This window comes from Diadema setosum, chromosome 19 (genome assembly GCF_964275005.1).
Source record: "Diadema setosum chromosome 19, eeDiaSeto1, whole genome shotgun sequence".
Taxonomy (NCBI): domain Eukaryota; kingdom Metazoa; phylum Echinodermata; class Echinoidea; order Diadematoida; family Diadematidae; genus Diadema; species Diadema setosum.
The window spans coordinates 15,327,575-15,343,005 of NC_092703.1; the positions used below are offsets into that span (position 1 = coordinate 15,327,575).

Below are 15,431 nucleotides of genomic sequence, written 5' to 3' on the forward strand. Positions count from 1 at the left end.
TTTGGCGATTTATGTCGGTAGGAAACTAGTCACTTCGACCATCTCAGTGAAGGATGAGTGCATCCTCGAACCCTGTTCAGTTTATCTTCTTTATCTTTTCGTTGATGTGAACAAAAACGAGCAAACCTGTAAACAAGGAAAAGAAATACCAGCAGGCTCACTTCCGACTGACGCACACACACACACACACACAGGCACACACGCGCACAAACAAACACCGAACTTTAAACCTGAGGAAAATCAAGTTATGAAAACCTGTTGATCACAAAACCAAGCAAAGATTGCATATGTATGGCGTGTTTACACACCCACACAAGGCATCCACACACACACACACACACACACACACACACACACACATATATATATATATATATATGTATGTGTGTGTGTGTGTGTGTGTGTGTGTCACCATAGAGGAATGCATTAAATGCCAATTGCCTTGATTTTATTCAAAATCTGACTTTTCGGGGGCCTCCCCCTTCGTCAGGGATGACAGTGCGAATAAATTTTCCTACAGTTCAGACGTAACAACGGCTGCTCCTGATAGTCCCTCCTCAATCCAAGGTATAACAACAAATGTACTGAACTGATGGTTACATAAGGAGTGAAAAATTACTTTATTTTCGTTTTTATGAGAGGTTCCGTACTGCAACAATTCTACCTCGTCCCCTGTTCGTCACGTTTTCTTCCAGTTTTATTTCATTTACATTTATAGTAGACTGGATTGAAAAAAAAAAAAGAAATGGCCCATAATTCATGTAGCAATTATACCCCTGATCTTTCGTAGTTTCCATGTTTCATAATTTTATAGTTTACTGTCTTCAGATTGGTATTGTACAAAAGATGTGTTTTTTTTAAATGAAACAGAATAAAGTTCAAATGCATCATATTCAATAATCAGGTTCATATTGCACTAAAGTTGAAACTTATTTTTCAGGTAACTTTTATACTTATGCAGTTATCCTTCATTTCAGTATGCACACTATATATAATTATCACCATTCATTCACGTTTCATCAATTCTTATGTATCACTAACTTCTTATTTACAAAGATATTTCTGCTTGATGTAATATATTGGCAGGTGCGACCGTAATCTGCGACAATATGTCCATGAGTGTTTACCTGCAAAAATCAGCCTTGCCTAACACAGTCGAAGCGGGCGAATTCCACTTCATTGACGACAGCTGCGTCGCTTTCGACCACGACGAAAACCAGTTTATGCTGAGCACGAGGTACGACAGGTGTCAGACCATAATGGAGGTAAGTTTTGATGCGTAGATAAAATATGTTTCGTTGTTGTTCTCACTTCTCATTTTCGCAATACATTTATCTACAGGTTTCCATATGTCATTTTCTGGTACCCCGACACAATTGATAAAGAAGCAAAAAAAGAAAAAAAAAGAAAGAAAAAAAAAAGGAACCTTTTTTTGGTCATTTTTACTACAAGAAGCGTCTTGGCCTTGGTATTACTTTTAAGAAGGTTTCTCTTCGTAAAATGGCCCTTCTAATTCCAAATAGTTATACTACATGTTTAGTTGAAGGGAAAAGACATTGACGTATCGCTAGTATGAAAAGACATATCACGTTTTTTCTTTGGCAAATTTCTACATTTTAATTCAGCATTTTATCATAAGAATTAATCAGCAAAATGTGTCTTTTGTGTCCATATTACAAAAGGTTTGGAATTTGAAGTGGTAACCATGGGTGAATGCTGGGTGAAAAATCACTGTGTATTGTGTAAAATTGGTGTTATTATGCATGCTACGCTAGCCAAAAATATTAATGATATCAAAATAAAAACTGTTATGACTGTCAAGGAAGCGGAGCAGGGATATGAATAAAAAGAACCAAGGCTAAAAATGCCAGTTTAATCTCTTGAAACATTCTGTCTTTCATCAGCAAACGGACTCGGATATAGTGTATTCCAACGTAGTGAAATACTCACACGTTGTACCGGTCCCAAACACCGAGATTACTCGTGATGTGGTCGAACTCCTGGTCGACGTCAAGTGCAGATTAGGGCGACAACAGATCCTTGACCGATTTTTCAACCCAATCAGTAGCTCTATCGAAGTCAGCGAAGTAGGCTACGGCAACTTCACCCTGACCTTCGATCGCTACACCGACGAGGAATTCGACACCAACCCCGAAAACCCAGAGGCACCCATATTGTTGGGCGATCGCGTCTTCTTTGGCGTTACGCTGACCAGCGTGCCCGGATTGACCGTCTTCATCGACAACTGCTGGTCCACTCCGTCACCGGATCCACTCGACCCAAAGCAGTACAGTCTCATCAGCAGAGGGTAAGGGCTGTTTAATCGCCATAGCTGACCTCTGTCAGACTAGTTTTGCTTTGGTATATATATATTTTTTTCAATGTTTCAAATATAAATGATACACCACCGACTGTACAATATATCATCTTGATGTACGTGCATACCGAGTCATTTGTATGATTATAATTATGCAATTCCCGTGAAAAATATTGTATATATACTAGTATTGTCCTTTCCGTCTACTTCAAGACTGTTATGTAATTAAGATTATTATGTCTTTTATATGTAGCGTGTATATACGCGTGATTAATACAATATTATTAACATAAGTATGTACATTTATACTTATGTATTCGAAATACAGTACGCATACCTGTGGCATATATTTATACACATGACGCCTTCAAACAAATGAATGAAAAAAGATCACTTCTGTTATTCATTGTTTCATTGTAGAGCAAAACGTGACGTGGTGAAACGCACAGACAGTGCATAATATTCTTTTTTCAGTGATTGTACTATAAACTCCCTTTCAAGATGGATTTTTCATTCACGACATGCATTGACACCCCTTTCTCCATCTAGGTGCCAAAACGACGCTACTCTCCAGATGTACAACGACATAAGCCCAACTTTCAAATCGTTTTCGCTGGACGCGTTTACCTTCATTGGTGATTACTCACAGGTATGTACCAACAACAACAACAACAACAACAACAACAACAACAAAAACTGTGTCCGCTTCTTCTTTCAACTTTTTTTTTTCAGTGGGGACTAATTATAGAGATGGTTCGAATCCCAGTGAATGACTCACCGACAGAGTTTTATCATTTCCAACTTTCTATCTATAACTCTTGGCATCACGTGACCTATACAAAACAAAACAAAACAAAACAAAAACAGATTAAAAGGTCAATAAAGAGTAAGTTTCGATTATTCATTTTTGGGCTTCCGCGACACTGAAAGCTGACAATGCTGCGGGTTGATGACCACTGAATTCGAGGAATTTGAGGTTGACAATTCCGGTAGGTTGGACATGTTGTCTACCTTTGTAATTACGGAATTGCTATAAGTGAAAAAAACAAAAACAAAACATATACTACATTAATGACTTTATATGAGTGACTTGACAATAATGACCCATCGAGCATGATGAGATAGTATAATAAATTGCACGGAGTAGGTCAGATTTGAATCGATTTGGAAAGATTCATGTGGTTGTGAAAAAGATAACTTGGTTTTGGTTTATCATGGTATAAAGAGATTTCACTCACATATTGGATGATCAATGTGTGTATAGTAGGCCCTATTATAATGGTAATGCCAAAATGAGTGAGAGAAGTTTGTTGTATAGTTGTGTCTTATGTGTATAATTGCAGTCATAACGTTTGAAAAAAAAAACGCCCTCAAGGATGACAGTCTTGGAAGGTTGAGATACGTGTATGAAATATACTTCATCGAACGTGGCACGTTGCCTAGATCTACCTTTATAATTCAATTTGCTGCAATATTTCATAGGCACATTGTGACTAGCGGCATGTGTCTTTGAACCTTTAGCTTTGGACAGCAGGTTCCACATGCCCAATTTTCAATAATTATTGCTATAATACGGAAGAAATCAAGTATATGAGGCGAACGTTGCTCCCTACTTTTCCCTTTAATCAAACTTTCATCTGGACCTACCGAGGGAACAAAAATTACTATAGTAGATTGTCTATAGATGTCTAGATGGCATAACGCGCAGTTATATAATATTGGATCCTGATGAAGGTCATGAAAGGCCGAAAACTTGATAAAAGGGAAAAGTAGAGAGTAACGTCCGCCACAAACTTGGTTTCTTCCACATATAATGATATGTTTCACTATGAGACAGAGCGTACCTTTCTATCAGGATCGATCTCTAGCATTATATTCATACCTGTCTGTTGGCACTTTCTTCAACTGCTTTGACTCAGAGACATTTGTTTGTTTGTTTGTTTGTTTGTTTTTGTGCATTCTGTAGGTCTTTGTACATTGTGAGGCACTCGTTTGTTTCGAAAATGACGATACCTCGCGGTGCAGTCAGGGTTGCGTATCCAGACGTCGACGCGCCCCCGGTGCTCTCGGGGGACAGAGTTCGGCGCCCCGGGTCGTGTCTGGAGGACCTTTCAAGCTTGAGAAGAACACAAGAGGTTACCATGGAGGTGAGATATCCAAGAGTTATTGCCATCAAATCTCTAACTCTCAAACCCAAATGCTATTCTACTAGATGTAGACCTTATACATATCATTATGACGCAGATATCACCAAAAAAAAAAAAAAAAATAGATAATTCGGACATTATGACAGAAAGTGCAAGAATGCTATTTTGAACATATCTAACCAAAATTAATGAATGTAGCTGTTTCAGAGGCCTTCTGTAGCTGTTGATGAAAGGAAGATGGGAGAAAAAACAATGCATAATACAACTCATAGAAAACATACTCATGACGCAAAATCGATGCCGATTTAGAGTAGAAACAACCAAAAAAAAAAAAACACTACTTGTATGCTGATACACGAACAGCCAACAAAGAAACGTTTATTGGAGTTGAATTTAAAAAAAAAAAGGTTTAAATTGCGAACTGTGTGTCCTGAGAAAAGGACTTATATTTCGTCCTAAATTGCGCCTGATTTCCATTTCGTAGATGAGAAGTCGTTGAGCACCAACATTACAACTATCACGATGCTGGTTGTTGCACTGGTTTGTCTCGTCATCGGACTGGGGGCCACACTTGCCGCGGTCAAACTCCGGAGACATCACCCCACCGCCATTTCCTAAATCAAACTGTCCTGTTCTCCTCTGAGAGTACCCTTACGCACTTTTACAGTGAGCACTCGTTCTTTCTTTACCAGTAGAGAAATGGAGTAGCCTCCCTAAGAAGTTTGGCATGACGTCATCTATGGAGGCTTTGAAATACAAAGAGAAACGCGTGGATTTCTCACCAGCACAAACGCTAAGAATCGAGCATTCTATATATGAATTAGCTCCATTCGTGCATTTTATAAATTAGCTCATGTAGTACCCCCGTCAATATCAATGTTCAATCATCCAGCTTCTACAATTACAAAATTAAAGATTGGAAGGATCTTAAAAAGAAGAAATAAGAAAGGACAACCTGTATAATATATTAATGCTTCAATTAATGTAACAACTTATCACGTACAAGAGTCTTAAGTATTGCATATTATATATGAGACTAATAAAGCGTGGTACGGTTAACATACTAGCAATGTTGTTGACTATGGAATTTTAAGATGTTTTTGTCGTCTTTTTCTCTCTCTTCTATATCGAATGCAACATATATTACTTCTATCTTTCTCGTGTTCCGTGAGATTCCATTCTCTCACATGCTTGATACGTGGCACACATATTTACTATAGACTTCTCGAAATACGCAAACATGACCACATTTTGCAATCTTAACAATTCAAAAGATCACCCTCTATATAAGCAGCTGATAAAAGTCAAACGAAAAGAAACGCAATGCTTAAAAAATAAAAGGACAACATGGACATAACATATGACCAGCGTACAACTGCAACTACAAAGATAATCAAGTTTCGAATACGTGAAATGAAATGTATAATGCTATTGTATATATATATATATATATATATATATATATATATATATCTATATGTTGATTAGGTAGTCCACGTGTTGGCAAGATAAAAAGATAAGTAACAAAACTGGAACAAAGTTCATGCTGTATTCACCAACGGTTTATTTCTGCACACAAATTTTCGAACGTCTCGCCGCCCTTAGACGCTCGAATATATATATACATAAATATATATATATATATGTATATATATATATATATATATATATATATATATATGTATATATGTATACACTTTTTTTTATACAATATATATGTCATGTGTATCCATCATCATTATTTTGTCCGATTTCTTTGGTCCTCAGTATGTCTTGATAAAGAGCAGGGCCCGGAAGCTTGAGAATAAAAATCAAACTGTGAGGATTCAAGCTACGTCTATCGTCTCATCCTTCCTCTCACCTATATATATATATACATATATATATATATATATATATATATATATATATGATTGTGTATATATATATATATATATATATATATGTATGCATATAAATCACACACATAAGTGTAATGAGCTTCAACATCTTTTTACTCGAAGTGTGGATCTCTTTTGTATAAGTGTAAAAATGAAATGGGCTAGTACATCAGTGACTTTCCTTTATACCGTATTTTAATTTAATTGCTAAGCTTTCAGCTGGTTGGTGTGTTTTGTTACATGGAGTTTGGTAATGGCGGGCTGTTGGTGTTACGTGGTCTGTATGGAGTATGACTGGTATTGGTATGGCGTGTTTTCGCTTGTGTTTGTGTAATTGTTTGCATTCTATTTGGAAGTAAAAACATTTCTGTAAATAGACATGCATGTATACACGGGCTTATACACGTACATAACTTATGGTCATATTATTTTTTCTTGCATATCATACACATACATATAATTTTTAGAATTTATCAAAATTTATAATATCTGGCAGCCAGAGACGGAACTGCACATGTTTCCATTTATTTATTCATTCCTTCATTTATTTATTTTTTTTGTTTCAAGCAGAAACATAAAGATATTTTACAGAAATTGAATACTGTACATAAATAACTTACATCACAATACATCATAAAAGATAAATTTAAAGAATATTGTATAAGTCTACGGAAATACCGAAAATGGGGAGGAATGCTAAAAAGCAGTGCTTGAATGGTGGAGAGAGGTAAAGAGAGAGAACGTTGCAAAAGGGTGATTCAGATGATTTTGAATAAAGAATAGCTATTAGAAACCTGAAATGATCTAAGTATTCACTGTGTTTTATTACATGGTTCTCTGTATGCAAATTATGCAGTATATTTTGTGCATACTTAAGCTTACAATAGTTATGCACTATTTCTCTCATCATGTTCGGCATAATGAAAATAACTATTCACAGTCATGCATATCAATTTACATAATTCATGATCATATATTTATGTGCATGTGTCTGTTTGTGTATGTGGAATGACGAAAGAATGTTGACAGAAAAGAAACCACATAAGACAAAGACCAACAGACCAACAAAATCTGCATATAATTGTATGTTTTATGTATATAATTTTACTTTCGATAGACTAACTATAAAATGCCAATTTTAAGCTGCTGATTGAACAGCATTCTCTCTTAGATATGCATACAAACATCAAAACTAGAATTAACTTAGATAAGAAAACGCACTTCATTACTTCCACTTACATTACTGTCAAAGAATCAAAGGCCCGAACAAATAACAACAACAATAATGATAATAATGATAATAATAATAATAATAATAATAAAGATAATAATGATAATAATAACACAATAACAATAGTAATGATAATAACAATTATTACTATTATTATCATCATCATTATTAAAGAAATTAGAATTCAGAGACGAATACACAGCAACAGTCATGACGGTTATTTAAAACAAAGGTCGGAAGGTAGGGGTTCTTTTTTTATTGATAAGTTTGATTCAGAATGGAATTCACATCTTGCTTATATCCGTTGACTATCCGTAAAACAATGATTTAAATCAGATTGATCTCGGATTACTGATGTAAAACGTTGTGAGGAAAATCCGAAGATTGTCACACTTATGCAAACTCAAAATAGTTAAAGAAAGGAACAATAAGTGAACTCCAATCACAATTCCAAATCACTGGCCAACCACGGGGTCGAACGTGAAACGGACACAATAGAAAGAGTAGATTGAATATCAAGTGACTGAATAGTACATTGATGACAATGATTTACATCACAACTGCTCTCAACTCCCTTTAATTTTCATTTCAATCAAGTATGAAACAAGATGTATTCCTACTAATTATGTGATATATTATCTACAAGAAATGAATCATTATTTTGAAGCTTGTTTTATCTATGTATATTGTTTGGAAATAAAAAGAAAAGAATGAATGAAACAAATAGGACCTTAGATAATTCATAGTTATGTGCTCTTTGCAAGGCGTGTCATATTTACTAAAAAAATAGTAAACAACAACGTACTGTAATAGTATTCAATTGTAAACAACAACAACAACAATAACAACAACAACAAAAATCGACCATGGTTGAGAGTTCCGCCGGAAATCCTTCCCGGAAATGGAAAGGGGGGGGGGGGGGGAGGTATGGAGGTAGTACTACCATTGACCCTTGATTCCCATGAGCCAGCAGTAACCAACCCCCCTCCCCCCTCCCCCCCCCCCCACACACACACAGACACAGACACTCGCGAAAAAACGTTCAGCTGCCTCTGACGTTGATACTTTTACATTGGTTTGTTGTATTTATTTCCGTTAATATAAAAACAACCGTGCAAATGTAACAATAACGCTTTGTAAATGTAACAATAACGGTAAACAATTTATTTTAAGCTGTAAGTATCAAAGTTTATGTCCTCAAAGGCAACATTTTGTGCAATATGTAAAAAAATATAGTTTGATTGAAGAAGAAATAGCTAAAAGCAAAAATAAACTTGATTTGCATGGGGCAAAGTGGAGGAAAATAGAACAAATTATATCTTTATAGAAAGTCAAGTGCCCTTCCCACTTTCTTCTTCCTTTCCATTGCTCTGATGGTCCTTTCTTCCTCACCGCGGTTTATACTCCTTTTTCTAATTCCCTCCCTCCCCCCCCCTCCCCCCTCTCTCTCTCTCTCTCTCTCTTGTCATGGCGTTCACTGTAGTTTATGTTTATGAAACAATTGTTCTTTCCTGCATTATCACCCCCAAAGATTGCAGCGTCGAATACCCCCCCCCCCCCCCCCCATGCCGGGAGAAGGGACAGGAGACTTCGCATCTGTATAATTATGTTATCGTAGAAAGGAAGTTACGGAGAGTGCATAAATGAGCTAGGTGAATAGTACCTTTGTTTTGGTTTTTCTTGGGGTTTTTTGTGTTTTGTTGTTGTTGTTGTTGTTGTTGTTTTAAGATTGTAGTGGGTGTTCTTGCGCCTTTGGTTTGTTTTGTCTGGTCTTTGGTAATATTTAGTGTTTCCATTGAAGGCTATTTTTTCTTCTTTTTTTCTTTTCCCTCGTTTTCTGTGTATACGATTCTAGATTTATTGGTGCTAACGTGTGTTAGAGACTATAGTCCAAAACAGGATAAGACGCCTGATAATTTTATTATCATTGAATGCTATCAAACTTTTGTTTTGTGATGTCAAAAATGTATTTGTCATATGACCTGTGAAAAAGCACGATGTTTTTCGATCTGATCGTTATATTCCAGAAATACAAAAAAAAAAAAAAAAAAAAAACAATAACGCTTTCACGCAATTATACTTTCACGCGTGATAAATACGGCTGGATAGCCTCTCTCATCGAATATCAATCCACACAGCTGTTTCACAGGAGGGTCCATAACATGATTACATTTCTAAAAAGTCTACCAAATTTCAGATTCATCTGCTAAACCCTTTTAGCCAGTTATTTCCAAGAAGTTGCAAGTTCAGGTGTGAGTTTCTTCAGTTTGTCTCCCTCTACAAATTAAATTTGTTAAGATCGCAATTGCTGATCTGTAAATTAACAAACATGTCGGGAAAAAAAGGAACCAGTGGGACTCAAACCTGTCATCTACTGCTTTTAGTCCATGGGCCAAGAGGCGAAAAATTGGTTATTGGTACCATCTCAGGTGGCAATACCTTTTTGGTGTCAGTTTGTTTGTTGGGCATAGATATGCTTATCAAGCTATGATAGCATTTCCAAATGAGTAGCTTAGTCCTAATAAATGAATTTTTAACCAGTTTGGTCCCGTTTTTATATCCCTATACTTCTGAATCGAGGCTAACCGCTATAGAAACAAGAGCACGGTCTTCTATATGTCCATGGAGCTCATGGTATGTCCACAGGTGTTCTGTTGTAAACGCGGTGTGCTTAGTATTTATTCGAGGCGGCGAAGGGAATATCCAAAGGGTGATGCTGTCCAGAGCTAAACGCGGTGCGTTCAGTCTTTATTCAAGACGGCGAAGGGAATATCCAAAGCCTATGATACAGTGTATATCCCTTTATCTAAAAAACAAACAAAAAAGCAATTCCTCGTGGATTTTGTTGTATTTTTTATTATTCATCATTTTCCGGTGAAAACGCTGAGGCGAAAACACTAATGCCACGCCAATGTAGCTTTATTTCCATCAAACAATGAACCGGTACACTACAATACGTAATAATAAATACTATTGTAAATGAGCAGAGTGATTTTTGTTTAAAACTGATGTATTTGTTGATAGGGTAGTATAAAAACAGTATAGATAATTCCTTTTATTAGTAACTTTAGATATGATAACGGTACATTGTTTTTGTTTTGTTTTGTTTTTCTTTTGGCAGTGTTTACCAGAACTGATATTGTTGTTATTCAGACAAACACACACACACACACACACACACACACACACACACAGACACGGAAACAATTGTCACACAATATTAGTCCATGGGCCAAGACCCGAAAAATGGGTTACTGGTACAAGTTCTAGTTGTGCATTTTGAAATGGCATATATCTAAGGAATATTATTTTGCTATAATAGCATTTCCAGAGTAGTAGCTTAGTCATAGATTTCAGCCATCAACCCGACCAATGCCAAATATCTTTCATTGTTGGATGGAAATAAAGCGACAGTGGCGTGGCATTAGCGTTTTCACCGTAGCGTTTTCACCGGAAAATGATGAATAATTGAAAAATACGGCAAAATCCACTAGGATTTTTTTTTTTTTTTTTTGCTTTATAGATAAAGGGATATACCCTGTATCATTAGCTTTGGATATTCCCTTCGCCGTCTTGAATAAAGACTAAGCGCTGTTGGAAAGAAAATGAGAATGAAATAAATGAATTGAATAACCCTTGGATATTCCCTTCGCTGCCTTGAATAAAGACTAAGCGCACCGCGTTTACAACAGAACACCTGTGGACATACAGAAGACTGTGCTCTTCTTTCTATAGCGGTTAGTTTCGATTCAGAAGTAAAGGGATATAACAGCGAAACCAAACGGGTTAAAAATTCATTTATTAGGAAGGTGCAATCACACATCGCCGGTTTAGATGGCGGTTCATGGCGGTTCAGCAAATCGCCGTGCTCCGCCAAAGACCGTGTTTACACCGTACACAAACCGTGGTCATCCGTCACCCATCCGCCATGAACCCCGAGAACCGCGGGGAACCGCGGGGAACCGCCAGAAAAATTAAACATGTTTAATTTTTCGTGGCGGTCTTAGCGGTTTGAAATGGACCGTGTTCACATCGCCGTTCATCGTGTTAAGAACGGCATCCTCCGTGTTTGCACCGCAGGATCCGTGATAATACCGTGTTAACACCGCCATAATTTTCAAGCGAAAAGAAACAATGAACTTAAAAGAGAATAATGGCTCCGGCGACACTTCGTGGCGGAGCAGTAAAAAAATGGAGATAAACGCAAAGATGAACCCATAATGCAAGATCGGGCAAATATATTGAATGCTACAGTTTCCTTACTTCTTTAACACATATACAGTAACAAATAAAGTTTAATGTTCAAAAAGTTGTTAGGTATGTTGAATAGTACATCATTTACATTAAAAGGTAAGTTCATAATTTTATCAAAGCTTAACAGCTTTTAAGATGGCCAGCAACGTGTTACACACAGAAGACTTATAATGTAAATATGTTAGGTTCTGCTTTCGTGATTATGTATGCCATTTTTGTAAGACATGTTGATACAGATAATAGTAAAACTTAAGAGAGTAGAGGGAAAAGCAATGTTGAAACTTGAAAAAACACCATTATTATGTTACATGAACCTGTAAGTAAAGAGGAAACTATGCACATAATACTATAATATGCTTCTTTGATAATGTATAATGTACATAATATGTCTTTTTTATTGACTGCTGTTAAAGATATCATTATTATATCATCATCATTACCGGTCTTTGATATAGCGCATAATACCTTTGGCAAGGTCTCTATGCGCTTTAGAGGGGGAACAAAAAGATAAACAGGAAAAGGTAATTTCAGAAACAGTAACATGTTGCATAAATCATCATCTACAATCACTATGTTACTATTTTAACAGTTAAGTATTTAAAAACATTTTGGACTTATTGATGGAATTTGCATGTTCTATCACTTGGGATGCTGTTCCACAGTTCTGGGGCGGCATAAACCACGTTTGCCATCTATAGTAGTTTGTCGTAATGGATCGAGGGTATCACATACAGATTCCCCTTACGATTTAGGAACTCTCCTAGGCTCATATTTCACAAGAAGCTCTGAAAGATAAGAAGGAGCAATTTTGTGAAAACATGGATAAACAAGCAACAAGATCTTAAATTCAACACGCCACATAATTATGTGAAAACTTAATTAAGAAAGAATAAAAAAAAAGAGAGATGTTGAAACAAGCAAGTACTTGTACATCACTTGATAAATAAACCTACAAATGAACAGGAAACTTTGGAAACTATTTTGGATTCTGCTTTGATAGGTATGTCTTTTTAATGACAGTTAATACGGATATTTTAAGAATTAAAAGAGAAAGAGAAAAGTCACATTGAAACTTGAAGGTAATTGGTTGTTGCATCACTTATATCAATCTGTAAAACACAGGTGGTTACAACGTTTCATAATTTCTTTAAAATTGTGTTTACCTAACAAAGCAAAACGCTCATCGTTGAAACCCATTGAGGACAAGTGAAAGGGCTCTGATTGCATCCAACTACATGGGCTTGGTATGGACTCCTCCACCTTCCGGGACGATACGTGTTACTACCGCGTCAATCCGCGTTTGCTCCGTGTTCAAAACGTGTTGAGAACGTAGTCAAAGTGCTTTCCGCCATCATTGGGACACGGTTCACGGCGGTTTGAGAACCGCCATGAACCGCCATCTAAACCGGCGATGTGTGATCGCACCTTAAGCTACTCATTTGGAAATGCTATCATAGCTTGATAAGCATATATATGCCCGACAAACAAAATGACACCAAAAAGGTTTTGCCACCTCAGATGGTACCAATATCTGGCCTGGCCCATGGACTATTTCCGCGCAGCGACACTACCACCAGGCTGTCCCTGGTTGCCGGTGTCACAGGCGATCCGTTCCGGCCAGTCGATAAGTTCCGCCGGAACTTATCGGCGGACTTTGGCCAGTATATCAGATCCCCCAGATCCAATCGGCGGGATTTTTGCCTCACCGCCGATAAGATCCCCCACCGCCGATTCGATCCGGGTCTCTACCGTACATTGTATACAAAGTGGTAATTGGGAAACACCCCTTCAGTAAAATGTACTCTTCCAGTCTCCCTCTACAGCCAATGAACTTCTCCAAATCTCTCTGACCAGCCAACCGAACAAAGTTGCCAATTTGAAACCCGGACTATAAGGCGATTCCTTTTTTTTTTCTCCTCCCTTATCTCTCTCGTCGTCGTCATGGTGGCCATGGTGCTAGTCACAGAACTCTGCTCTGTAGAGTTGAGCACGATGTGACGTTGGTCATGCCAACCTCTCTCTGATTTGAATCATTTTGAACAGAATAACTGAATGAGTTACTGTAATTGGGATGTTCGGCATGCTTCATGTTAACTACTGTAATACAAGGAGCTTCATATTAAACATACTATGAGCTCAAATAGTCCACCTTCATTTTAATGTCTATTTTCAGGGCACAGAGTCTAATCATTTTAGTGCGATATAACGACCAATATAATCGCAAACGTCATACATGCATGTTCGTTTGGTTCATTATTTTTTCAGTTGTAACAACTAAGAATGACTGGATGAATTTTGTTTTTGTGTGTTCAGTTGTCTTTATTATATCTAATTGTGTCCGTGTGTATGTGCATATGAATGTGTGTGTGTGTTTTTTTTTTTTCTCTTTGGGGGAGGCGGTCTATCTATACACAGAAATTACTTCAAACAGGCAAGGTATTCTAAAGAGATACAGTATAGTTTTAGTTGAGATGGGCGATTGAAAATTTAACGTTTTGCAAGATAATTAGTAAGCACATTTGAAATAGAGAGCATACGATTGTAAGAGAAATTGAAAGTACATTATACAAAATTGGTTTGGGCTGAAAAAAAATACGTGATTGTGTAGTGGGCAGATAAGGTGGGTCCATCCTTTAATTAGGATCTCTTTGTTTATGCAGTGCGCATAAAAAAAAAAAAACGCTACAAGATTTGATTTCCAATTTGTGAAGATTGTGTTAACTTTACACCAAAGTGAGTAGCAACATCTTAAAACCATACATGATACTCCTCTTCAAAATGATATTTATGCATACACGGTCATGGATGGCTAAGTAATCATTCTTTTTAGACAATGGGTAAATTGGACTTGGGACCAAGTTTAGACACTGCAAGAATCAATGCACCTTATCAGAAATTAACTTAACAAATGGAATAATGAAATTAATTATCACAACTTACCATTGTTTTTGTTTTTTTTTTTCCGGATATCTCTTTTTAACATTACATCCCATGCCCCTCAACATGGCCACCATTCCTTCCCACACAGAGATTAGCTCTTTTCTACATCTCACGCACAGCTGTGCGAATTATTGTGGCTTGATGGCGTAGAGCTTCAAATTCATCATTGATTCTTTGTCTCAGAGTTGCAATGTCAGGTTGAGGGATAATGAACACTTTGCTCTTGAGATAACCCCCAAGAAAAAAAAAATCGCAAGAAGTCAGATCCAGAGATTCTGGTGGCCAATCCACATCATGATACAAGGCGATCACCTGATTTCCAAATACCTCAGCCAATCTTGATATATTTCTTACTGCAACTAGTCGATGGGCTGGTGCGCCATCCTGTGCCCACCATAGGCGTCTGAACACACCCCTTTGTTGCACAGGAAAATTTTCCATTAATTCAGGAATCACATGTTCATTTAAAATTTAAGAACCATTTTCGTTGCGGTTGTTTTCAAAGAAAAAGGGTCCTAGGTGTGTCTCACCAGTCTGAACATTCCAACAAAAAAAAAAGAAAAAAAAAAAGGTGAATTGAAAAGGATTTATGCTGGTCTCACTAACTGACATATTGTCCAAAAAGAATGATTACTCAGCCATCCATGACCGTGTAAGAATAA

General features: G+C 36.9%; 1 protein-coding gene across 1 annotated transcript; it reads left to right on the forward strand.

Moving 5' to 3' along the window:
- Positions 1-1,109: 1,109 nt before the first annotated feature.
- On the forward strand, positions 1,110-5,082 carry LOC140242296 (oncoprotein-induced transcript 3 protein-like). The gene is made up of 5 exons (XM_072322039.1): positions 1,110-1,265; positions 1,905-2,308; positions 2,867-2,966; positions 4,284-4,464; positions 4,949-5,082. Exons 1-5 carry the CDS (start codon positions 1,110-1,112, stop codon positions 5,080-5,082), a joined length of 975 nt encoding a protein of 324 aa, XP_072178140.1.
- The last annotated feature ends 10,349 nt before the right edge of the window (positions 5,083-15,431 follow it).

Excerpts from the sequence above, each read along its gene's own strand:
- LOC140242296 (XM_072322039.1), top strand. The coding sequence starts at position 1,110 with ATGTCCATGAGTGTTTACCTGCAAAAATCAGCCTTGCCTAACACAGTC. Across the intron at positions 1,266-1,904 it reads GGTGTCAGACCATAATGGAG|CAAACGGACTCGGATATAGT; the intron begins GTAAGTTTTGAT and ends GTCTTTCATCAG. Across the intron at positions 2,967-4,283 it reads TCATTGGTGATTACTCACAG|GTCTTTGTACATTGTGAGGC; the intron begins GTATGTACCAAC and ends TGCATTCTGTAG.